General features: G+C 41.8%; 1 protein-coding gene across 3 annotated transcripts in view; it reads right to left on the minus strand.

Annotated features, from left to right (window-relative positions):
* The window catches only part of Apaf1 (apoptotic peptidase activating factor 1), a 91211-nt gene that overhangs the window by 35347 nt on the left and 28036 nt on the right, over positions 1–27828 (minus strand). For all 3 annotated transcript variants that reach the window (XM_029482685.1, XM_021173539.2, XM_029482686.1), the window contains 6 exons: positions 26928–27112; positions 22145–22271; positions 20871–20996; positions 10314–10445; positions 7466–7591; positions 1940–2101 (listed from right to left, as the gene is read on the minus strand). In XM_029482685.1, coding sequence (XP_029338545.1) covers positions 1940–2101; positions 7466–7591; positions 10314–10445; positions 20871–20996; positions 22145–22271; positions 26928–27112 — 858 coding nt within the window. The remainder of the gene's footprint in view (positions 1–1939; positions 2102–7465; positions 7592–10313; positions 10446–20870; positions 20997–22144; positions 22272–26927; positions 27113–27828) is intronic.

Here is a 27828-nt window from a genome sequence, read left to right on the forward strand (position 1 = left end):
GAAAGAAAGAAAGAAAGAAAGAAAGAAAGAGAGAAAGAGAGAAAGAGAGAAAGAGAGAAAGAGAGAAAGAGAGAAAGAGAGAAAGAGAGAAAGAGAGAGAGAAAGAAAGAGAGAAAGAAAGAGAGAAAGAAAGAAAGAAAGAAAGAAAGAAAGAAAGAAAGAAAGAAAGAAAGAAAGAAAGAAAGAAAAAAGAAAAAGAATTATCTGGGAACATCTTTAATTCCAGTTTCTAAGGAGGCTTCTGAAATAAGAGACTGCAAGTTTGAGGCAAGCCTAGGCTATACTAGTGAGTTCAAGGCTGGCCTAAGCAATTTAGCAAGATGTTATTTCAAAATAAAAATGAAAAAGAGCTGAGGTCGTCGTAGTTCAATGATAAAGCTCGTACCTATATTTGCAAGACCCTAAATCCACACCTTAGTCATCAGAAAAAGCAATAAACAGTTTAAAATGGCAAATTTTACAGTATATATTTTTATCCTAACAAAAATTGAATTTTGAGTCTTCAAATTTTACAAATTAATTGTATGTATTCTATCTTTACGGACTTTAACACACTTAAGACAAACGGACATATTTTTCATCTTAGTTTCCTGCTAGAGGGACATAGTCTACATACAAGTAACCAAAGACCAGATTCACAATTTCTAGATCAGTAAGCACACGCCCAGTCCCTCAATGAGTTTATATATAAATATATGATGGTACCATTGACTTCTACTACCTCTGTGTCATGCTTTTTAAAATGAGTATTAGCACAGAATGTCCATGAACCACAGGATTTGGCTCTCTCAGTCCAGCTTTGGACAAACCACTGTGTCTACTGAGAGCCCAGCTCACCCATTAGACCTCTCACCATAGCAACCCACATCTCTTGGGGGTTTACATTTTAAATTACACATGTTGATGTGTACTCAGACCATGATGTCAGCATGAGACCGACCTACCATTTCCTTTCTTGTCTGTTTTTATTTACTTTAGGAAAAATCTCACAGTTTCATTCAGTTCTTAAAGAGTACTTCTCTCATCAGAGCCATCAAATTGTAAAAGAATTAAAGATACTCTGAGAGGCTGAAGAGACGGCTCAGCAGTTCAGAGCATGCACGCCCTTCAGAAGGGCAGAAGTTCATTTCCCAACACCCCTATCAGGAGGATCCCAGTCACTGTCACCCCAGCTGCAGGGCAGCCAATGCCTCTGGCTTTAGCAGGTTCCTCTGTTCACTCGTATGCATACCTCCTCACAATACATACACATAACTAAAACCAATTTTTAAAGGTATTTTGAAAATCACCAAAATCAACCTATCTTAAAAACTTTTTTAAGTGATGAAGAAAGTATTCTCTTCTAAATAAGCTTCAGGGGGCGTGGGGCAGAAACATGGCCCGGCAGTGAGAAGCAATGGCTGCGCTTCTAGAGGACCTGGGTTCAATTCCAAGCACCCTCATGACACCTCACAAGCATCTGTATGTATAGTTCCAGGCGATCCAACACCTTCTTCTGGCTTCCACGGCATTACATACATGGTAAAAAGACATACATGTAGCCAAAGCACCCATGCACATAAAATAAAAAGTTGAAAATAATAAATTGGAGGGACGCTGGACTGTTACAATCTGCTCCTGTGGTGTGTGGCTTTCCTATGCTGTTTCATACTGTGCGTCTTGGGAGAGTACAAACTATTTCTGACTTGTGTGACTATGACCTTTTCTTACAAGGCTTCCCATATCCCCCAGAGAGCAGGGCTTCTAAGAATTGTGAGCAGTTAGGAAGCCTTCCCCAAATAACAGAGTAAGCTAGACAGGGCGGGGCTGCTTGTGGACGTTGTACATCGTGGTGCGCACTAGGCTCCGCACCACGATGTACAACGTCCACAAGCAGCACACACACACGTAACAGAGGTTGAAACTTTGTGTCGGAGTGGATTGAGATGGCAGGACTTACGAGGACTTTGTTTTTGGCTGCCACTATTATTTTGTCACCATCTGCAGACCAGGAACAGCACTTCACGATCACCTCCACATCCTCTGCAGGGTCTTCTGAACTCAGGAAGAAGCGCTTCACATTAATGCTTTTCCTCTCGTTTGCTGATCTCACATCCCAAAGCTGTTCAAAAAAAACAAAAAACAAAATTGCTTTACTCCCAACACACACCTCTAGAATTCCAACTAGATTAAATGTCATACAAACGTGCTCTGCCCAATGGATGGTCTTACGTAAGCCTATTTTTTTATTAGTTTTTAAATTAAGAAATCCAGCTTCCTGCAAGAACTAGACCTAGCCTCCACCACCACATTTGCTGCAAATGTACAGCTTGGTCTTCATGTGGGTCCCCTAACCAGCAAATCAGGGCCTCAGTCTCTGTTCCCTGCCATTGGATCCCCTTCCCCTACCTGGACTGCCTAGGGTTGGGCCTCAGTGGGAGAGAACGTGCCTGGTCCTGCTGGAATTAGGCCCCCCCCCACGTCCCAGGTTAGGGTGGTACCCAAGAGGGGCTCCCCCTTCTCTGAGGAGAATGGGAAGAAGCAATGGAGGGAGAAACTTGTAAAGTGGGAGGGGGGAAAGCTATGATCTGGATGTAAAGTCAATAAGAGAAAAAGAAAGGAAGGAGAGAGAAAGAAAGGGAGGGAGGGAGGAAAGAAAGAAAAAGAGAGCAAGAAATTCAGCTTCCATTTTGCAGAAACAAACAAACAAAACCCCCAAGTCACTAAAATTAGATAAAAAGTTAATTGAGCTGCATACAGTTGACACATCTATAATGCTAGTGCTTTGAGACAGGAGGATCATGTGTTTGAAGCCAGTTTAGGCTACATGAGAGCTCATCTCAAAAGGAAAAAAGTTAACTGAGTCTTGCACAGGGTGGAAAGAGGCTAAAGATTGGTGTTGACAGTGAGAACGAGTGTAAAAGGGACTCACAGCTGTCTGCTGCTGCCCTCTGCTGGGACAAGCAGGAGATGCACTTCACATCTACCATAAGCACAGCAGGAAACTGTACTGGGCCCCGGTGCCTGCTGGGCATCCAGTGATAATGAGACCCCTAAAGGAGAAACTATACTGAAAGCTATACTGAGAGGAAGCATGGCTTCCGCTGTGCTGGGTAGGGCTATGGAGTGCCACAGAACTAACCAGCTCTGAGAAATGGGATATGAAACACTCTAAGCCCTATTCTGGAACAGCCACACAAGCAACGGCCCCTGGAAGGATGCACCTTCACTCTCAGACCTGGAGTGGTGTGCTCTGGCTTCAAAAGGGTTACCATGTCCTGGACCAAATCCCCTCCCCCCAAAAAAGCTGCCAAACACTAACACTTTCCTCTTGGGACAACTGTGTCTACGCTGTGTAAAATAAAACAAAGAGACGACAGGCACTAACATGGTTAGCCTTCTTTATCTAGTACAGAAAGAAGGCAGGCAGGCAGGATGGGTCAGGGGTAGGGAAAGCACCTCCCACCAAGCCTGGTGGCCTGCGTTCAGTCTCTAGGACCCACATGAGGGATGGCTAGAGCTCACTGGCCAACTTGTCCTCTGACCTCCAAGCATGTCATCACACACACACACACACACACATTAAATAAAGTAATTTCTAAGTTTTAAAAAGAAACAAACCAAGTGTCAGAGCTTTGGTCCTAACATTCAGAATCCATGAGAAATCACACAGTTAGTAGGACAAACTTAGGTTTGGGAACTAAAAGCAGGCTGACACAATTTAATTTCACTACACCTACCAACACTGTGTGAGCTTCTGCAGCCAACTCAGTCCCTTGCAAGCAATGATAAAGTTTCGCACATCAGGAGATGACTCAGCCACCCCACTGTATTGTGAGGAGGTCACTGCACCGTTCCCAGGGTGCCTGTGCACCCTAAGCTCTTGTGTGCTTTAACTAACAATCTTTAAGGAAAACGCTTTAAGATCGTTTCTCTTTGAGGCCCAGAAAACCACATGCTTATCTACATGATACCCTACAACAAGCTTAGAGAATCCCAGAGCCTTTGGGGCATAGATAATTTTACAGCTCCTATTCTCTCAGACAGTAAAGGCTTTACAAGGCTCTGACCTTGACAAGCTGTTATCTAACATCATTTTGCTGGACCTCTGCCTGTGCAAAGAGCCAGTGACACTGGCTTAATAGCTCTGTGGGAAAGCCGTCAACACAGGCAGGTCTCCCTGAGTGGAGTGATGCTGTCCCCCACTGCTAGTGACACTCACACACGAATACAGAAATCAAACACCTGTCGCTGACCAACGTGACATAAAAATTTCTGAGCTCAGAACTAACTGGCCACACCACTGACTAGTAAATAGAATCTGTGTGTCCACCAGATCGGTAATAAAGTATACACATATTCACAATGAAAGGACAGTGAATGCAGAGACCCATGACTGACAACACGCTGGCAACAGTGATGTCCTAAACAAGTCACTCCTACCATTCCTCTAAGGCCCAGGCAACACAGCAGCTGAAGGTGTGGAAAGAATGCACAGGCCAGGAGACAGGAAGAAAGGCAGCAGAGCGCCATCTGCTGGGCAAGCTAGGGCAGCGGTCAATCACAAACTCCCACCTGCTGTACTGAAACCTGAAAGGACCTGCAGGCTAACAAAAGGAACGGCTGAGCAGGTAAGACCTCAAGCCCGCTGGCCTGAGCTCAGTCTCTGGAATCCACCATGGTAGAAGCAGAGAACCAAATTCTGCAAGCTGTCCTCTGTCCTCCACACTCGTGCTGTGAGATGTACACACTCATATGCAAAAATAGACAGACAGACAGACAGAAAGACAGGTAGTGTAATTTAAAAGAGGGAACCTGGCATCAGCCTGCCATAGATGGATAAGAACCTCAAGGGGCGCTCAACCCCTCACTGCTGAGCTGTTTGATACTGACAGAGTCAGAAGTGGGAAACATTGGCTTGGGTTTGAAACAACTGGCAATTCACAGGCACAGTCAGTCATGCACAGAAATCTACATGTGCACATAACTTTAAAAATAATATAAAAATCTTTAAATTAAAAAAAATCAGTCTCGAACATAATTTTGTCACTCTGTTTATCCACTTGCCATCTCCCTAACTTTATTCTGAATAACCAGACTATAGGGCATACTTTTTTTCTTCTAGCATTTAAAACCCAAAGACCTAGTATAGTATCTAGCATACAGTGAATATTAAATACACAGTTTTTAAAAACTTATAGCTGAAAAGACAGATTATATACCAGTTTCAAGCACAGATGAATAGAAAGTTACTAAAGGAAATACAGCTTAGCTTTATTTATAAGTAAAAAAAATAAAAATAAAAAAATAAAACCACACACACACACACTCACCTGAATGCCCTCCCAAACCCCATGTAAAACAACAGTAAAGGGAATTTTTTTTTCTCTAGCTACAACCCACAAGATAAAGGAAATTGTGACGGGGTAACAGGAAAGGCCAGGAACAAGAAAGGTAGGTGGGCTCCTAAAAACTGAATCCTGAGCCTGCAGTGGGGAATCAGCTGAACGAACTCAAAGCAGGAATCTAAGTGGCTCAGAAAGTGCAGGCTGGTTCCTTCTAGAGAGAGAGACTAACTCAGGAGGGCCCTTTAAAGATCCCCTGAGATCCCCCTGCCACTCTACAGTCCAGGTAGGCTGTAAACCTAAGAGTGGGCGGGGGCCGGGCGTGGTGGCGCACGCCTTTAATCCCAGCACTCGGGAGGCAGAGGCAGGCGGATTTCTGAGTTCGAGGCCAGCCTGGTCTACAAAGTGAGTTCCAGGACAGCCAGGGCTATACAGAAAAACCCTGTCTCGAAAAACCAAAAAAAAAAAAAAAAAGAGTGGGCGGGGTTGGTCAGTATATTGGAAATAAGGACATTAAGATAAAGCATCTATTCCCTTTGCCACCTCTGCCTAGACACCACGGTATGTTCCAATGACTCTCCTCACTACAACCAGAAAGCGAGGCATTTCTCTCAGAACACTCACCCTGATCAAGACGAAAGATTACCAATGAGAGCACATCATCAAACCGTGAAAGCTGAGCCTGCACGCAGCTCAGGGGCAGACCTGACTCCTGACTCCTGAGCACTGTCCTCCTGCCTCCACACAACACACCACGGCACCTCCACTCTCATACTCGTGCACACACACACAAAAAATGTTTTAATATAAAACCATAAGAACCCTAGGAGGAAACACAATTCCCAGACAGCTTCCTGAAGTCACACTGCTACACAGGAGCAGATACTGAAGACAGCTTTCGAAAAGGCATACGTAAACCAAAAAAATGATTCATACTGGCAAGAAGAAAAAAATACAGTCATGAAATTGTGGTGTAATTTTTTTAGGAAATATAATTCTAAGAACAAGTACTGAAAAATCTGTGAATAAGGTTTTAAAATACTATTGTATTTAAAATATTAGGAAATGAAGTGAAAAAATCTTCCAGAAAGGAGAAATGAGAAAAGGCAAGGAAAAAAATAAAAATCCAAAAACAAATATTCCAGAAAAAAAAAAGTAGAGGAGAAATCAAACTTGGAGAAGACTCCAAAGGTGACAGATAAAACACCAACCATGGCCCCTTTCACAGCATTGTAGATAGAGCTCCCTAGACTCTTCAACAAGACTACAGTAAAAATAAGACTGGATTTTACACCCTTCAGGGAAGACAGAAGCAGGCTAACCTGCCTCCTGATGCTACAGATCTAAAAATACATGATGAATACATGTTTAAGAGGAAGATATGCTTAAAGTGAAGAATTTAAACTCTGGGTTATAAAGCATTCAAAAATAACAGTGTGACAAAGGTTCTTAGCAGCTGAAAGGAAAGCCTTCCTTCTACAAACATAAAAACCCTGCTCCGGCTTAGATCTAGGAACTCTGCCAAAGGCTTATGAGCTGACAGGGTGGATCCCAGTCTGCAGCACAGGCACAGGAGGTTTTAGGACAGCGGTTCTCAGCCTTCCTAATGCTGTGACCCTTTCATATAGTTCCTCATGGTGTGGCGATCCCAACCGTAACATCATTTCATTACCACTTCATAACTAATTGTGCCACTCTTGTGAATCACAATGTAAATGTTTTTGGAGACAGGTTTGCCAACAGGGCCATGACCCACAAGTTGAGAACCACTGTTTTAGAGCCTTAAGGATGAGGGCCTAGAGAAACCAAGTTAGGCCCTTAACAGGTACCCTTGAAGGGAACAGTGGAGCCCCAGGTCCTTCCTATTTCCTGCTTTGCTTCCAAGACCCCATTAGGTAAGCAGTTTCTTTCACCACACGCTCCCTGCCACAAGGCACTTGCCTTGGCACAGACACAGAGACAGGGTCAGATTAAAACCTCCGAGACTGTAAACAAATATGTCTTCCCTCTTTATAGGTTGTTTATCTCAGGTTTGTATCCCAGCTTTGGAACACTACTAACACCAACAGAAACTCCCCATTCACCACAAATCATAAGGGCTTCTCTAAAGTTAGAGCCCTCTAGTGATGTTCAAAGCTCACCCTTAAAGTCCCGTCAGCTGAGCAGCTAGCCAAGAGCTCATCGTCTGGTGAGAACCTGCAGTGGTTGACTGAGTTCGTGTGACCAAACATGGTATTTCGACATTCTTTTTGATTCAAATCCCAGAGCTATTTGGAAAGGGAAAAAGTATAAGTTAAAACCATGAAAAGGCAGTACTCGAGACTGGTGTGTCGGACACCTGTAGTTCCAACTACTTGGAGGCTAAACCCGAAGGATCACTGAAGCTCAAGAGTTCTAGACCAGTCCTGGCATCTGGCCCCTTTGAAACTGCAATCAAGGTGGAAAGAGGAAGTGCAGACTGGGAATGGTGGGCCCAGGGAAAGGGAGAGGGAGAGTTGGGTTGGCTATGATCAGGATACACTATATATGTAAATCAAACTGCCGAAGGATCTATTTTAAGGTCTATACTAAAGGGGGCTCGTGGGCATCTGAGCTCTCCCAGAGACCCAAGTTGATGAACTTCCTAGCATCCACATCAGGTAGCTCACAACTGCCTGTAACCTGAGCTCCAGAGAACTCAATGCCTTCTGCTGTGGCTTCCATGGCAACCCACACACAATGGCATACATATATGCACATACATAAGCAATATATAAATAAATTAATTTTTAAAAAGAAAATTAATCTAAGTTAAATGGGAAAAGTAAAACTCACACTAAGTTCTTCCTTTTCATTTGAGCTGCTGGTTACAGAACGATAATTAATTCATAGTAACATGAAGTTGTCAAATACAAAGATAAGCTTGCGATCAATAACTGGGCAACCTTTAGTTCAACATCTCAGTCCACTAAGGGACTTGAAGGCCTCACTATGCTTTTATTCTGGACACTAAACTAACTGAACGGCTGTTGCTTATTTTAACTGAGTGGTTTAGAATCACAGTATTTAATTAGCTATAAAAATCAGTAAGTAATGTATAAATTGCCTCCATATTTTTTAAGTACTAGGTTACAAAAATGGTCCAAGCAAGCTTTTTTTTTTTTTTTTTTCATTTTTCTGAGACTTCCCAAACCTTGAGATAACTAATTGGGTAAAAGCTATTAATGGCCTAAAAAAACTCCAAAACCTTCCCTGATACCAGAATACAGGAACTACAGCTCAGGTCAAACAGCAGTCCAGTGAGCCACCCAATAAGTCAGTGACAGTCCTCGAGCAAGTAACTCTACTTGTCTAGTAACCCAACACCATGGAAAGGAAAAAGGAGAAAACGAGACTTTTTAACAGAATAAAAGAGACAACCACCAAGAGCCATGTTTGTCTGGATTCTGAATCTAATAAACCTACGGGTTTGAGACCACATATGGGAAAATTAACACAAGCCAGCTATGTAGCAGGACCACAGTCCACTACTCTTAGGTGTGAACACAGCATGGTACTGTCATCTAAGAGTGAAGCTGAAATATTTCAGGTGAAATGACAAACACACGGTTTGCTCTAAACAAAAGGTCTAGTTTTGGATGTAAAGCTTTTATAAAATAGGACTGGAAAGATCTCACTTTGATTTTTCGCAGTGCTGAGGATTGTCCCTGGAACATTTGCTGCCAGGGCAGCACTCTCTAGTGAAGCAGCTTCACCCACCGTATCCTTGTGGAAAGTTGTAAAACTGCATCTGTCTGAGCCACAGATGACTTTGTAGCCCTTGCTATATAACTCAGGCTCCTCCTGCCTCGGCCTCTGGAGAGCTGGGATTGCAGGTGTGCAGCCTGGGGTTCTCTAAAATGTTTCACATACACCTCCTTAAAATCTGATATGCCTCTGTAAAAATGCTGTCACATTGTGGACCAACAATCTGAAACAAAATTAATTTTAAAAAAAATCCAAAAGAAGATAACTTCTAGAACACCAGAGAATTTAATATACCTACAGTTATCTACTTAAAGATGCAATCTCTTATAATTCCTAATTACAAGTATCATCAGATATTCATGAGGTGGACACTTTGGTTTTGCTTATATTCCTACCACACCTTTTCCTCCTTCCTTCTGCGTCTCACAGCAGCACCTTCTTCTGAACTGTTACAATTCACACACATCAGGCCTCCTCCTTCTCTCCCTTTTACATGGCCACGCCTGTGACCTGTGCACAAGCCTGTTGGCACTGCACTTACGAAACAATGAATCTGAACTAAACGGGGTGATGAGGGACTTCTCTAAACTCTGACCTGTAGGCTCTGGGAAAGGACGAGTTGCTCTTCCTCTGTGATTAGGAACTTTGGGACTAACCTGGAGCTGAGGTATTTCCTGTCACATAAAGACAGCGTGACTGGATCATCAAAGTCAGCAGAGACCAGTGACAGGGAGGGAGGGAGAGAAGGAGAGAGGGCCTGAGAATACAGCTGACAGATCAGGAATGCCACCAGCGGGATCCATGCTCCCTCCCTGTGCAGTTTGCAGTAGTGTAAGCTGTAAAGCCTTTTTTCCCCGACTTTCTGCTTATGGATATGCAGAATTTAGAATGGGGACATCTCAAACACTGCGACAGTAAACCGGGAAGGAGCTGGAGATGCAGCTCAGGGACAGAGCATTTACTTAGCACATGGCTTAATCCCTAGCAGTGAGGTTAAAATAAATAAGCAAAATAGACACCCAGGTGCACCTGACTTTAACCCCAGCACTTGGGAGGCAGAGATAGGTGGATCTCTGTGTTTGAAGCTGGCCTGGTCTACAGAGTGAGTTCCAGGACAGCCAGAGCTATATAATGAGATCTTGTCCCCCCCCCCCAAAAAAAACAAAACAAAACAAAACCTAATACAATACACAGGAGAAAATCAACGAAGATATTCTGCTCTATCACGAATTCATCTTCATAGTCTCCAATACCCACACTCACCTTGAGGAAGAAATCATTTGACCCGGTGGCCAAGAGAAGGTGGTTACTCTTGTTGGTGAAATGGCAGCAATTGACTTGCTCTGAGTGCTCATCGTAAGTGTGCATGAGCTTCCCAGTCGCAGAATCCCAAATCTGAAGAGAGCAAGAAAATAAAATACATAAACGGCTGTCCACTACATCCACAGGGAAAATAGGAAGAGCAAATGTACCTCACTGGGCAGACACTATCTATCTCCTGTGAGATGACAGACCTTCCCTCTGAGCATGACACTAACGTGAACCCACTTCCTAGTCTACATACAGCACAAGTCTGCCTAGCTTCAAAAAGTTAAGCACAAAGAGTCAGGTATTATAGTGCACACACACCTTTAATCCCAGCACTCAGGAAGCAGAGGCAGACAGATCTCTGTGAGTTCCAGGCCAACCTGATCTACACAGTGAGTCCCAGAGCAGCCAGGGCTACATACTAGGACCCCCTTCTCAAAAGAACAAACAGCAAAGGTTAACCACAAGATTTTCCATGTTTATATAAATGATAGCAGCAGAGAAGTGGTGTCCAGAGACTAGACCAGACCTCTGCACGACGTCAGTAGCAGAGGCTAGACCAGACCTCTGCACGATGTCAGTAATCCACACTTGAAGCTCCCAAGGTTTACGGCCCTGTTTTTCTCTTATGCCACTTCTGCCTTTGTCGGAGCACTTATGAGAAGTGAGAGAATCCCCAAGAGATCCCAAGAGTTTGCCACTGTAAGCTCTTTAGCGAGCATTTTCAGTCCTGAGACTTGGTGTAACGCTCTTTCACTCTGTATCATTCTGACTTTAGAACCTGGAACTGCCCAGCAAGGCCAATCTCAAAGCCAACTCCAAGTGGAAACTACAGAGTAAGTGCTGCCTGGAACACCACTGAGGGGTGGGGAGACGAGATCAGGGGGAAAGGAATGGAATTATAACAAAAACATAATCTGGAGAGTGGGAGGCAGATGAACTAAACTGTGTACATTATGAAAATTTTATAATGGAAATGACTATGTAATTAATATACACTAATAATTTTTAAATAAATAAATAATAAGGGTTTACCAGCATCTCAATCTTAGTCTAGACATCCCACAGCCCTCTTCAGGGGCTAAAATCTCCTGAAAGAAACCCAAGCCAACCTTGCTTGCCCACTCCATTTACCCAGATTCACTGCTCTACACCTCTGATGAGAAAGCTTACAGTGAAGTGGGTCATGTTAGCACACGACTAATCCCAGCACTTGGGATGCCGGGTTAGTCAGAGCCTGTCCGTGCCTTGAAAATGAAACACACACACACACACACACACACACACACACACACACACATCTATCTATCTATCTATCTATCTATCTATCTATCTATCTAAATTCCTTATTAGTATAAATGCTCCAAATAAAAACTAAAGTTTAGAGGGAAGACCCAAGAAATATTAACTAACAAGATAAAATTATCCTCTTTTCTTTTCCTTGATTACTTTTTTATACCAATAACCTGTTAGAGTGTTCATGTCTAGTTTGCACTGATTATATAAATCAGTCTATAAAATTAAAATAGAATCAGGCTATATTTGATAAATTATATACTTTACAATTAGAATTATATTATTTTTAAAATATTACTTCTAATCAAAGATATCAACTAACATAAATATTATGGACCTATAAATCCACGTTCATAGGTCTATCTATTGATGACAGGCCAATTCACTAATTTATCTAATTTTCCCTTATTGTTGGCTAAATAATTCAAGCTAATCAACCTAAGCATTTTTTTTCTATTTTGGTATAAAAGAATTACAAAAAAATATGGATTTGGGACTCCTGCCAGAGAACCAGGTAGGCTGATTGCAGATCTTCACCTCCCTGTCTGTTCCCCAAGATCCAATCCCCCAGTTTCACATCCAGCTCTGTAGTGGAACACCTGCTGTGGTCTCCCTTCCATCTCTGACATTAGCCACAACAGATAACAAAGATCTTCTCCTCCAACCTTCCATCATTGATCTCTGTTAGGAGCCATAATGGGACAAGCTAATAACTAGCAGGTAATCTTCCTGAGATGGCCTGCTTCAGAATATTATATAATCTGCAACAGGGTCGCCCTTATTAGGCAAGGCCGTAAGGGAATTAATTTTAGGAAAGATTCCTGCTATTATAATATGCTTTTCCTGTTATTATTAAACATATATAACGAGCCGGGTGTGGTGGTGCATGCCTTTAATCCCAGCACTCAGGAGGCAGAGGCAGGTGGATTTCTGAGTTCGAGGCCAGCCTGGTCTACAAAGTGAGTTCCGGGACATCCAGGGCTATACAGAGAAACCCTGTCTCAAAAAACCATACATAAATAAATAAATAAACAAACATATATAACAATCACCAAGTAATAGCACATCCCTTTGGAGCAGATCTCTGCAGATCCATGAAGATGTACTGTCTTGTAGTGATGCTACACAGACAAATAGATGATTTCTCAAGTCTTAATGATGATCCTATAAGAATTTCTAAAATTGGAGCTGGAGAGATGGCTCAGCAGTAAAGGGCACTGCCTGCTCTTCCAAAGGTCATGAGTTCAATTCCCAGCAACCACACGGTGACTCACAACCATCTATAATGGGATCTAATGCTCTCTTCTGGTGTGTCTGAAGACAGTGACAGTGTACTCATATATTCACAAAAATAAATAAATCTTTAAAAAAAAAAGAATTCCTAAAATTATATCAGTGATCATTACATCTTCTATAGTGGAACTACTATTAGGTCCTTTTCTGATAGTCAAAGCTTCAATGAGAACGCTGCCAGTCTCCCATGAATCACCAGTTAATTGTTATTAGATAGTAACCAGACTTTCTCCTACTCAGAGCACATTCCAAGAGGTTGTAAAACTATTAACCAAAGGTCAAGAAAAGGGAACTAATGGTTTATTATAGGTGCTAGGACAGAAGATAAAATATTGACTGAGTTTATCTATGTAAAACTTCACTAGTAACTTAGTTATGGCTTTAAACCTTCAGTGAGCCAGTGAAGCTGTGACAGGTGATGGATGTTTAGCCAGATAATCACTCCTAATGGATATGCATGTAGACATTCTCTGTTGTAAACTTCTATTTCAATTTATGATTTGATTCTGTGTGTGGACCTGTAATAAACTTTTTTAACATGTGATCATGTATTCTGAAAGATGTATAAGTACTGAGGACAAATAATGAGAGGCAAATAGAGAAGAATTTTTCCCTTACTAGAATTTTTTGCCTTTCCCCATTTACGACCTCTCCCCATTTCCCTTAGATAGCTTTCATAGGAAACTTTTGACAACTTAGCAATAAACTCTATAATCACGTTTCAAAGTGTCCCTTTTTCCTTCCTGCAACTTCCTAAAGTTAGGCCTAAATCAGGCCTAAAGTTAGGGCCGTGAAGTTCTTGCTGAGACAGTACAGAGGCTAGTTACTTAACCACGATGTTTTTAGGAAGAGGTGCTAAGTGCCAGACACTGCAGTTTCTGGCCTCAGAGGATCACAGAAGGCAGGTCAGCTACAGTAGCAAGGTAACTTAGATAAGTAAACTTTTTATTATTATACAGCAACTCTAAATATCTCGTAAGACAACTCTGCCAACACTCTTCCCCCTCCGCTGCCTCAAGAAAAACCAACAAGAAAGAAGACCCCTGTGGAGGCTGGCCCCTGACAGATCTCAGTATCAGTGGTCCCAATTCCCCCAATAAAAAGACACAGGCTAAAAGAATGCATGTAAAAACAGGATTCATCTTCTGCTGCATCCAAGAAACACACTTCAACATCAAGGATAAACATTACCTCAGGGTACAGGGATGAAAGGGAAACGATATTCCAAGTAAATGGCCCTATGAAGCACGCTGGGGTAGCCATTTTAATACCTAACAAAAAAGACTTCAAATCCAGACTAATCAGAAGAAATAGGGGAGGACACTATATACTCATCAAGGGAAAAATGCACACCAAAAAATTTCAACTCTTAACATCTATGCCCCAAACACAAGGGTATCCAAGTTTGTGAAAGAAATACTACTATGGCTTAAATCACATATTGACCCAACAAATGCAAGAGCTATCAGACATTATAAACCAAATGGATCTAAAAGATATTCACAGAACACTTCACCCAAACACAAAAGAATATGCCTTCTTCTCTGCACCTCAAGGAACATTCTCCAAAAGTGACCACATACTGGAGAGAGAGAGAGAGAGAGAGAGACAGAGAGAGAGACAGAGAGAGAGACAGAGAGAGAGACAGAGAGAGAGAAATGACTCCCAACACTCTATTAGACCATTATGAATTAAAGCTGGATATTAATAACAATAGAAAGCTTGCACTCATGGAAACTGAATAAAACTCTACTGAATGAAAAATGGGTCCAGACAGAAATTAAGAAAAAAATTAAAGACTTTTTAGATGTAAATGAAAATGAATATACAGCATACCCAAGCTCATGGGACACAATGAAAGCAGTTCTAGGAGGCAAGCTTATGACACTACATGCCTAGATAGAAAAACTGGAGAGATTTCATACTAGCATTTAACAGTCACACCCAAGAGGAGCAGACAAAGAAAAGAAACAGTCAAACTCAGGGCTGCAGTAAATAAATAGAAACAACAAGGTGCAAACAATCAATGAAACAAAGAGTTGGTTCCTTGAGAAAATAAATAAGATCAACAAACACTAATTCAGATTAACTAAATGCGGAGAGAGAATATCCAAACTAACAAAATCCGAAATGGAAAGACAGACATGACAATAGACACCAAGAAACCCACAGGATTATAAGGACATACTTTAGAAACCTGTACTCCACCTCACTGGGAAACCTACAAGAAATGAATAGTTTTGATAGGTACAGCTTACCAAAATTAAATCAGGAACACATAAGGAATTTAAACAGACCTGTAACCCCTAGTTAAATAGAAGCAGTCATTAAAGTCTGCCAACCAAAAAAAGCCCAGGGCCAGATGGTTTTAGCACGGAATTCTACCCAACTTTCACAGAACAATAAATGCAGATGCTCCTCAAACTTATTCACAAAATAGAAACAGAGGGACACTGCCCAATTCATGTCATGAGGCCACAGTTACTCAGACACCCAAACCACAGAATGACCCCACAAAAAAAATTACAGGTCAATTTCTCTTTTGAACACAGATGCAAGAATACTCAATAAAATAATAAAATATTTGCAAACCTAATCTAATAATACATCAAAAAGAGCATCCACCAAGATCAAAAAGGCATCATCCCAGAGATGCAGGAATGATTCAATATACGAAATCAGTAAGTGTAACCCACCATATAAACAAACTGAAATAACAATAAAACCCACATGATCATCTCACTAGATGCAGAAAAGACCTTTGACAAAATCCAACACCTCTTCATGACAAAAGTCCTGGAGAGATCAGGGAATCAAGGGACATTCCTAAACGTAATAAAGACAATTTATCGCAATCCATACCCAACATCGACTTAAATGGAGAATGGAGAAAAACTCAAAGCAATCCATCAGGAACCAAACTCTCCAAATATATCCAAAATTGTACTTAAAGTCTTAGCTATAGCAATAAGACAACTGAAGAAGATTAAAGGTATTCAAATAGACAAGAAGTCAAAGTATTATTGTTTGCAGATGGTATGATAGTATACATAAGTGACCCTAAAAATTCTACAGGGAACTACTACAGCTGATAAACACTTTCAATAAAGTAGGATACAAGATTAACTTACAAAAATCAGTAGTCCTCCTATATACAAATGACAAACAAATTGAGAAAGAAATCAGGGAAACAACTCCATTCACAATACCTTCGAGTAATATAACTTGAAGGAGGGCTGGCGAGATGGCTCAGTGGGTAAGAATGCTGACTGCTCTTCCGAAGGTCCTGAGTTCAAATCCCAGCAACCACATGGTGGCTCACAACCATCCTTAACGAAATCTGATGCCCTCTTCTGGAGTATCTGAGGACAGCTACAATGTACTTACATATAATAAATAAATAAATACATACATACATACATACATACATACACAAATACATAAATAAATAAAATTAAAAAAAAAAAACTTGAAGGAAGAAGTAGAAAAGATATCAGGAGACAAAATCTCCCATGCTCATGGATCGGTAGGATTAATAGTAAAAAATGGCCATCCTGCAAAAGCAATCTACAGATTCAATGCAATTCCCATCAAAATTTCAACATAATTCTTTATAAACTTTGAAAGGGAAACTTCATATGAAAAAACAAAAAACCCAGGATAGCTAAACAATCCTGAATGATAAAAGAACTACTGGAGGTATCACCCTCCCTGATTTCCAGTTGTAATAAAAACCTATAATAATAAAAACAGCATGGTACTGGCATAAAAAACACACATTGATCAATAGAATTGAATTGAAGATCCAGACACAAATCCACCTACATATGGACACCTGGTCTTAGATAAAGAAGCCAAAATGATACACTAGGGGGAAAAAAAATAGCATCTTCAACAAATAGTGTTGATTAAACTAGATGCCTAACTGTAAAAGAAATGCAAATAAATCCTTATCTATTGCTCTGTGCAGCTCCAAATGAATCAAAGACCTCTACATAAAACCAGAAGTGAGGATCTCCTTGAACGCACTGACACGGAAGGAGACTAACAGAACACCGACGGCTCAGGCACTAAGGTCACCAGTCAATGATAGGCCCCTGTGAAACTGAAAGCTTCCTGTAAAGCCAAGGACACTGCCATTCAGACAAAGCAGCAGCTTTGTACAGTACAGTATGTATTTGCTTGTATGGGGGTATTAGTCATTAAATAAATGATAACCAGCTGGGTGTGGTGTTGTACACCTTTAATTCCAGCACTTTGAGCAGGTGGATCTCTGTGAGTTCAAGGCAATCCTTGTCTACAAAAGGAGTCCAGGACAGCCAGTGATTTGTTACACAGAGAAACCTTGCCTCGGAAAAACAAACCAAACAAACAAATAGATGAATAATAACCAAGCTAAAATACATAGACCCAAAGGGATTAGGTATAGAGGAAGGGACTGGGGAGACTCATGGGATCTCTCTAGAGAAGAAAATAGACTAGACTTTATGGGTGGCCTGGAGGAATGGGAACTGAAGGATCAGGTAGGGAGGAGTAGGGGAGATGGGGTTGAAGGATAGAATTCAGGGGAAAGACAGCTAGAATTGAGAGACATCTAAGGGATGGTATGGAAACTTAGTTCAGTGGAAATTTCTAAAATATATGAAGGTGATCCTAACAAAGTCTCCAATAATGTTGGACTCCCACATAGCCATGCCTTGTCACCAAATTTTCTTCTAGTACTAGGACTGGGTTATATCCAATCAAGTTGGCCAAGGGGTCCCATGGAAATCCCCAAACAAGCCAGTCAAGACAATAGGTTGTTCTCCACAAACTGACTGCAAGGCCCCATTGCCAAAGACAGCACTGACACAACTCATTGAACATGGAAAGGTCAAGCTGGTGCCTATATAGACCCTTCATCCCCACGTTCTAGTGTCTTTGGACAGGAAGGTACTCTTCAGTCTACCAAAAGAAAAACATAGACACCAACCCAGCCACAAAACCTTTGATCTACAATCTGTCCTGCCTGCAAAATATGCTAGGGCACAAACTATAGTGGCACCAAGTTTGTAGGAGTAACTAGCCAATGTCTGTTTTGACTTAAGTCCCATTCCACGAGATAGGACCCACACCTGACACTGCTTAGGTGACCAAGAGCCAGAGACGAGATCTCCCAGAGACCTAGGGTAAAACCAAAGTCTAAAAGAAAGTAACAGTAAAAATGACTCATAATGATATTCTGCTATACTGTAGATCATCAGAGAAGCTTCCTCCCTGGAACAGATGGGAACAAATACAGAGGCCCACAGCCAGACATTGTGCAGAGAGAGACCTTGGAACACACATCTCTAAATGGTATGTCTCTATCAAATTCCACCCATGGAAGAGCTCACAGAAGCCCGTGGAAGAGGAAGCAGAAGGAGTGTGGGAACCCGAGAGTATGGAGGACACCAGGAGAAAAGGACCCTCCAAATCAACTGAAGAAACCTCATATGAACTCACGGAGACTGCATCAGCAAGCACGGGGCCTACATGGGTGTGCACCAGGTCCTCTGCACATATGTATTACAGCTTTCAGGTTAGTGTTTCCATGGGACTCCTGAGTGTGTGAAAGAGGAGGTCTCTCATTCTTGTGCCTGCTCTTGGGGCTCTTCTCCTTCTGTTTGGTTTGCCTCGTTCAACTTCAAAGTGGCAGTTTTTGTTTCATCTTATTATATTTCATTGTGTTACATTTGGTTGTTATCTCTTAGAAGCCTGACTTTTATAATGAGAGACAGAAAAACAGTGGATCCGGATGGAAGAGAGAAGAGAAGAAACTGAGTAGACTAGAGGGGGGAACTGTATTCAGGATATGTGGTATCAGAAACAAACCTATTTTTAATAAAAGGGGGAAATGCTCTTTAAACAATAAGAAAGAAAAGAAGGAAGACCAGACGGACAGACAGACTTGGGCTTAATGGCTAAGAGTGTAGAGTGCTCATCCAGAAGGCACAGCTCAGTTCCCAGCACCGAGTTCAAGAGGCTCGTAAATGTCCAGTGATTCCAGCTCCGTGGGACCCAACACTCTCTCCTAGAGTCTGCAAGCATCACATTTACATTTTCACACACACATAAACACACACATATGTATGACTAAACAAAAATAAATCCTTTATAAAATCATCATCATCATCATAGAAAGAAAATGTCCAGATAGAGTTCATTTCTAACGTGCTGGAGTCTAGCCTTGAAACAGAGTTCTCAACTGGAAGCAGGGATATCTGGAAGGAACATAATAAATACATACACAGACAACTTTTTGGGCACAAGCTGACAGGCAAATTTTTTTAATTCTTGAGGTCTCTCTCTCTCTCTCTCTCTCTCTCTCTCTCTCTCTCTCTCTCTCTCTCTCCTCGCTCACAGCTTGAGGCTGCACACACTCTGCATTCTCCTGTGCCCTCTGCTTTTCTCCTGTGCGTTTTTCTTTTCTCAAACTCCCACACTTCTACACACCTCTGTGCATTCCTCTTTCACTCACTCACACACACACACACACACTCTTCACAAACACTTAACACACCACATGCACACACACTCTCTCCTAACATTCTCTCTTCTTTCACTCACACACACACACTCCCTTCACACTTCCCCAGCCTTTAACTTGCCCCAGTCTTTTATTGTTACTCCAAACGCAAGTAGGAAGAGAAAAGACACTGTATAATCATTGCCAAATCAAATTCAAAAGAATAACCACATTCCACAGAGAACCAGTAATTACAGTTGTTCCCCAAAGTTTCAAGCTTTCACTATTCCTAGGCCTGTGGCTAAAATAATAATAACTGCAAACTTATCATCATTTAAACTTTAACTTTTGACTTATTATACTTCAGAGCCTCAAGATCAGCTACTCACATTTTCCTGTGATGCTCTAATGATAAACGACATGGGCAAAGCTGCCAGGCAGTGGCTAGAAGAGTCAGGTTAACCCTTAGCTCAGCAGTTCCGCTAGCTTCCTGCTTCTGCATGTTGCACACAATGACTCTCCTACGAGTCCCAGTGTTTTGACTTAGTTTTACTAATATATAATTTTATGCATTCTATATTTTCTTATCCATACATATCCAAAAGAGACCAGGAACTACTATTGGGCAAAACTCATTTCATAACTTCAATAGCTTTTTACTTTCTTGGGGTCCCAAAGTTAGCTCTGCTTCATTTTCTTAATTTATTTCTAAACTTTCTTTGCACGTCAAGCATTAGTCTGGAACTACCATTGTGCCGTTATTGCATTGTTTCCAAGATGAGAGCACACAGCATGTATCTGGACCATTAGGACTGTGCTGTGCTGTGCCCCTATGCCTCAATTCTTAATTGTTTAGGAATCATTACATCAAGGACCATCTAGTTTCACAGAGCTCACCAGAGCAGAGGAGAAGGGAGTAGGAAAGTCAGACAGCATGGAAAAACTATGCACACCAAGGTTAACTGAAAAGCAGCCACGCACAAATGAAATCTATACATCTGTTGTCCAAGGCTAAGGTCAGGAGAAATGGGAATGACTTTTTTTTACAAAGAGCTGCCGCAGGCTATTGGGATGTCTCCATCCTGGCCTGCTTCGGGCAGTCTCCATCATGTCCCCAGCAATAATGGACCAAGTTAGTCGATCAGCAGGCAAGGGTCCTTTAACCCCGCCCACTCCTGCCTGTTACAGAAGAGAACAGGTGTGACTTCAACTCAGAAAGAAAATGTTTCCCTACCTTAATTTCTCCTCAATGTATTTTCTCAGTGAGTATTTTGCCTGAATGTATGTGTGCGCCAGGAACATTCGATGTTGACAGGGGTCAGGCATGTGTGTCGGGCCCCCTGGAACTGGAGTATGGGGGTTGTGAGCAGCCATGTGGGTGCTCTGCAAGAGTGGAAAGTGCTCTTAAGCACTGAGCCGCTGCTCCAGCACCTTACCTTAACCTTCTTATCCACTGAGCAGGTCGCTATGTAACTGTCGTCTGAGGAGAACGCGCAGCAGAGCACCTCATCTTCATGAGCTTTGATGTCAAGAAGTTTCTCTCCTGTCTCGGCTTTGAACACCTGCGGAACAACAGCACAGTCTTTCTTACTGTCAACCACTTAAATACAGGACATCATTTAATGGAAATACATCTCTGCACGTTCTTACTTAGTCACTGTTATTTTCAAAACAAAAATGGAATTTAGCAAACTGACTCAAAAATCAGAATTTGTCTGGATCCTTAAGTGTTTATTTATGTAAGCATAAACAGAGAAGTATCCATTGTTAAGGCTTGCAAAGCCTCACTACACAGAAGTGATGAAACACAGCTTCATCTCGTGTTACTATATTGACAAATTCTTTTTTTTAAGATTTATTTATTTTTGTTTATATGAGTACACTGCAGCTGTCTTCAGACACACGCCAGAAGAGTGCATCGTTACAGATGGTTGTGAGCCACCATGTGGTTGCTGGGAATTGAACTCAGAACCTCTGGAAGAACAGTCAGTGCTCTTAACCCCTGAGCCATCTCTCCAGATCCTATATTGACAAATTCTAAACAACCAAATATACTTTCTTTGGAAGCTCAAAAACCCCAAATTAAGGCTGCAGATATAGTTCAGGGGTTGCGTGCTTACCCAACATGCACAAGATCCTGAGTTCAATCCCCAGCACTCCTGGGGGAATTAAGGCCAAGATTAACATAATCAAGTACTACAGAAATGAGTATACAATTTTGATCTTGGAAAGATTCAAATATTCTAAATATAAAAGTATGTGGGAAAAACACTCTCCGTACTTCCCAAAACCACAGTGAGAACAGAAGTAACTATGGAACCCATCTATCCAATTCCCATACAGTCACAAATCTCTCAGCCTCTGACAATTTGTTTAACCAATGTTTTCTTCAGCAGCAGCAATGCTTTTCCTATTTGCTGATGGAGTCTGCATGTCTGTTCATTACCGCCATTTTCTCCTTACCCATAAATGGGAAATGGATGGACAGTAACTGCCAAGGCAAAGAGTGCCCCAATGACCCTGGCAAGTTTGGAACTACTGAAAATAGCTACGTCTTTAATATTCTAAAGGAGCTTCTCCGAATGTGCAAGAGTTTACATTTCTTCACTTCTAAACTATCATCTTCCTCAATCCTAGTATTTAAACATATCCTAATTTGCACAAATAGGCCACGTGCCTCTTCCAGTGTTTTCCACGAGCTACACCTTACCTGTAAGGTTTTATCAGCTCCACAAGAAGCTATTCTCTGACCATCCTGAGAAAAACACGCGTGGTAAACAGCATCTGTGTGGGGGCGGACGACTAAGCGGGACAGATTCTTGATAGTTGTTTTGTTTCTAAATACAAGGGAAAGATGAAGAAAAATTCAATGATTGAGGATAGAAGCAACATTTTCTTTCAAATAATAAGTGTCTTTTAACATGATTGTATCTCTCCCAAATACAAAACTATTGAACTACTGGCATCCAAAAGACAGTAAGGAACACCTAGAAAAAAAGAATCTAACAAAAGTGACATTTAAGACAAACAGTATCTTATGTCAAGCCACCCGGCATGTGTTACAAATGTCACTGAGTTAAGAGAAATCTACTTAATCAAACATATGTCACTTTCTATTTTCTCCTTTTAAAAAAACATTGTATTTTTATGTGTTTTGTCTGCACTTACACATGAGCACCATGTCATGCAGTGGCCACAAAGGTCAGAAAACGGCACGCTATCCCCTGGAACTGGAGCTACAGATGGTTGTGAGTCACCGTGTGGGTGCTAAGCACTAAGCCAGGTCCTCTGCAGCCTGTGCTGCAGAGTAGTGTCTGAAGATACCTACAGTATACTTGTACAAATAAAAATAAGTAAATCTTTTTTAAAAATTAAATAAAAATAAAAATAAAAAACATCATTGTAAAATTAAAGAAGCCACTGCAAAACAGAGCTCACACTACATATGACACTGCATCTACCACTATATGATATACTTTAAAAATGTTCTCCTCTAACTCTACTCAGAATGGGAGTGGGGGATAGGAGATGGGGACAGATAAAGCAATGTCATTTTCTTCCTATATTAATTCTACAGAATGACAACTTATGCGACTATATTTTGCCTGTAGTGTGTCGGTCTGATGCTGCTAGTATTCTAATGCTAAATACTAGCTCCTCGAGATGTGGTTGCGCCCAAGAAGCAGATCCTCATGTACTTATTCAAGTGGTGCCATGTGAACTTCCTCCCCAGTTTAACTGCTAGAGCCTGTGACTGGGCATGGGACGGAGACAGTGGGGCTGGAGGTTCAAGTGAGGGGGTTGCAGATGGAGAGAGAGAGAGAGGGAGGAGAGGAAGATGAGAAGGAAGAAGCCACCGTGGACCAGCACTGCATGGCCAGGAGAAACAGCAAGTAACAAGAGACCTTATAGCTGGGGAATAAGCTAGGATAGCCCTAATTCTACCCAATCTAGGCTTATGGCTTGTAAATAAAATACCTAGATGGTGTGTGTTTTATATGGGCTTGTTAGAATTATAAATCCCTACAATAATTGTCCACAGGCTCAGGGGTAAAGAGTGTATGTGCAATAAAAACAGGACCAAGTACTGGAGAAAAGCCAGACTAGGAGCCTTGTAGAAGCAACTATACTCCATCAGCAGTGGTAAGTAGGCATCACACAAGAATTAAAATTTTGACAACCCGTAAGGACAGATGTGTTGCTAGCAAAGTTAAGGCGACTTCATTAAGAATATAATCTTTCCACCTAAATGCAGTGGCACACACCTATGATCCCAGATAGTTGGGAGCCTAAAGTAGAAGGACCCAGTGTTTAAGCCCAGCCTGCACATCTAGAGAGGCTCTGTCTTTAAAACAAGACAAATAAAACCCATCTTTCCTTTGATCATCTATTCTATTCCTCAAAGCTCAGACAGCGACCTTCACAGAGACGGAGTACAAAGGTAACAAGTGGATGCATGAACAAACTACTGCTCTGAAAATTTGAACTCAAATTTAAGCTGATGCCAACGGACCTTTGTACATCTAAAAGGGAACGTGTCTAGCACTGAAATAAATCATTCTGTAATGGTCTGGTCCAAGCTAGGTAAGGAAAAACAGAGCAACAGCTGACTAGCCATTCTGTGACCGAGTGTCACAGGCTGGAATGTAGCTGACACAGTGAGAGAAAAGGCAGCAAAATATAGCAAAGATTTAATGTCTCAGTAACTCCTGAGGGAGAAAGAACTGAATCTGTCCATTTGATCAGATCAAGTGTTAAGGATCCATTTAAGAGCCTGAGGCAGGGCCCTGCTGTTGAAGTGCTTACCTCACAAGCCTGAGGACCATAGTTGAGGTTCCCAGAACACAAATAAATTGCCAGCTTTGAGTGGCACCCTGCCTGTAATTCCTGTACCCGGGAGGCAAGTGGAGGTGGCTGGCTAGTCAGACTAACACTACTGACCAGCTCAAACTTCAACTAAGAGTAATAGGTAAGGTGGAGAGATAAAGGAAGACTTCAGATGTCAACCTCAGGCCTCCATGCACACAGGCACCCACACAAATGCAAACAATACACACCTTCAAACATGCATCCACAAACATGTTTGAAAAGGATTGCATTTAGTCACTAGCTGAATAGGAATGTATTCAAGCTTCCTGCTATGTTATAAGCATGCTATGAATTAGTATAATTAGGCAAGAGAAGTTCAGTAAATTTCCCCTAGTGATACACAACTATATCTGAGAGCTGGAGTTCAAGCCCAGGCAATCAAGGGCAAGAATCCTATTCTAATCCCCAAACTATTGTGCACTACAGAACAGATGGACCAATACAGAAGAGAACTGGCAAAAAGATGAACACAAGAAAGGCTGAGAGGTGATAAGAGAAAAAAAACAGAAGTATTCTAGAACACCGACAGATCTAATGGAGCATCTGCAAGTTAGAAAGGCAGCTACCCTCGGTGGAAGCAGCCTCCCACACTGCCCTAATGGAAGTAAAATTTCACTTCGGAAGAAAATGTTAAAAGATGGTTGAGTCTGGGAAAGGGGGAATAGGAAGTATGAATTATCATTTTACATCTCTCGATCTTTTAGCTAAAATATATATATATATAATTATGTGTGAGTCTATAGGTGGGTATGTGCATATGAGTGCATCACCGATGAAGGCCAGGCCAAAGACATCAAATTCCCCGTGATGCTAGAGTCGTAAGGCGAATATAAGCCGCCCACTAGAAATTGAACCTGGTCCTCTGTCAAACCAGAAAGAGTCATCTCCCTAAGTCTTCAATGTGTTGTTGTTTAATGAGCTGGCATGATAACTCACCAGCATGCCTGAGGACAACCGGAATTCAATCCCTGGGACCCTCACAGGGGAAGAGGGCACCGACTTCTGCAAGCTGCTCTCTGATGCCACAGGTGTGTTGTTGCATATCCACCCACACCCAAAAACATACATACATACATACATGCATAACACATATACACCAAGTAAATGAACAAAGGCAATTTTCAAACATGAGCTATCTCTCCTGCCCTGTAAGCAGCCTTTCTTTAAGATGTGGAAGAACTGGGGCTGAAAAGCTGAGTCAGCACTTAAAAGCACTTACTGCTCTCACAGAGGACTTGGGTTTGGTTCTCGGCACTCAAATCAGATGGCTTACGGCCACCTATTAGTCCAATTCCAGAGGATCCAATGCTCTCTGACCTCTCCAGGTACTTACATGCATGGATACACATAAACTTAACCAGACACACACTACATATAAACAAAAAATATATAACACATCTTTTAAAAATTATGAAGAATCATACTGGAGAAACGCCTCCGCAGCTGGATGGCAGGAGCCTGGATCCCCAGAGCCCATCTAAATGGTAGGTGGGCCCGGCTTCCTAGGGCTTCCACATCCTCATGCCCACACATGCACACATACATTGTAGTCTCAGAATGCAGAGACACCCAGGAGACTCTCCAGAGCAAGCTGGTTAGCAAGATAGGCCATATTAGGGAGCCCTCGCTTTGACTGAGAGATCCTGCCTCAAAGAATAAGAAAGTAGGGCTGTCTGTCGTAGAAGGTTCCTGATAGTAGTAACCTAGGGCTTCCACATCCACACCCCCACACAAACCTGTGTACTGCAGACATACCTACAAGCATGCATACATACAGACGTGCACACCATACACATACAAATATGAAAAGAAGAAAAGGACTGTAAAAATGCTTTTTAAAAAAGACATAGAAGAATTAAAACTCACTGGCATTAAACAAAATCTCTATGGCAAAGTAAAAGTGACTTTATAGACATTATCTCATTTAAATTTTCACAAAAATAGTATTTAAAAATATTATTTCCATTTAACACATAAGAAAGTAAAGTACAGGATGTTAGAAAAAAAAAGTCACAGCAGGTCTAAGCTTTAGTATGGAGATTCAAACCTAGGTCTATGACTCCAAAGTCTACGGTCATCACGGCCACACTAGATTATAGTAGCATTTTATATTAATATCAAGGATGACCTGTTTGTTCCTATGGATGATATAATTATTTTCTCCTATGCTTACTTCTCTGGAACTTTCTACTGAGTAGGTGTGGTGGTTTGAATATGCTTGGCCCAAGGAGTGGCACTATTAGGAGGTGTGGCCCTGTTGGAAGAAGTGTGGCACTTTAGGGGTGGGCTTGAGAGACCTTCCTCCTAGCTGCCTGGAAACCAGTCTTCTTCTGTTGGCCTTCAGATGAAGATGTAAGAACTCGCAGCTCCTCCAGCGCCATGCCTGCCTGCATTAACAATGCCATGCTTCCACCTCAGAACCTGTAAGTCAGCCCCGATTAAATGTTTTCCTTTGTAAGAGTTGCCTTGATCATGGTGTCTGTTCACAGCAGTAAAACCTTAACTCAGACAGCAGGAATACTTATTAAGTTTCTAAAGTAGTTAAATCTCACAAAGTGAGTTTATGGGCCACCTGGAAAAGAACAGTTAATAACGGAGTCCTTCTGGTCTCTCTGACAACTCACATCCATTCCAGGTAAAGGCGCCCAGTATCCACCTCCTGCTTGGCCTTCAGCTTTGCTTGTCGATAAACTTCGGAAGTTTCTGGTTCACAGAGGCCCAGCTGTACAATATTAGGAAATGGCTGTCGTCCAAGGAGGTGTCCATTTAAAGATAAAAACTCTTGAAAATTCTCACAGACTGCACAATCCTAAGAATAAACTGAAATCTGTTAGACACAGAGCCAGAGCAAAAACTTGACATCTCTTTGTTTCTGTGATCTTAACATTTTAAAACTTAAATGAAACATTGCCTACATGAACTAAAATATAACAGGCAATAAATAGTGTTCTCTCCCTCTCCCTCTCTCTTTTCCTCTTCTTTTCCCTCTCCTTCTCTCTCTGCCCCCCTGGCTGTTGTCTCAAAATGCAAGTTCATAGCTACTGCTTCTGTGCCAAGCCTGCTTGCATGTTACCATGCTCCCTGCCTTGATGGATACATCCTCTAAAACTGTAGGCAAGCCCCCAGTCAAATGCTTTATTTTATAAGTTGCCTTGGTGTCTCAACAACAGAAAAGTACCTAAGACAGAAGTTGGTACCAGGACTGGGGTACTGCTGAATATGCCTGCCCATACTGTGTGTGTGTGTTGGGGGAGGGGTGTCATTTGTTTTGTTGTTGTTTTGGAGGAACATGAAAGACACTGGGACTTCAGACTAGGAAAGCATTTCAGTGTGTAAGTCGGTCTTAACAGGCCATCCTAGAAGGACCTTGGAAGACCCAGTGCAGAGAGCAGCGAGGACTACAGAGGCCCAATTCAAGAGGTTCCACAGTGTCAGCGTTTAGAAGCTGCTTATGGGATGGATCCCTGGATACGGCAGTCTCTAAATGGTCCATCCTTTCATCACAGCTACGAACTTTGTCTCTGT

The sequence above is a fragment of the Mus caroli genome, chromosome 10, assembly GCF_900094665.2.
Source record: "Mus caroli chromosome 10, CAROLI_EIJ_v1.1, whole genome shotgun sequence".
NCBI lineage: Eukaryota > Metazoa > Chordata > Mammalia > Rodentia > Muridae > Mus > Mus caroli.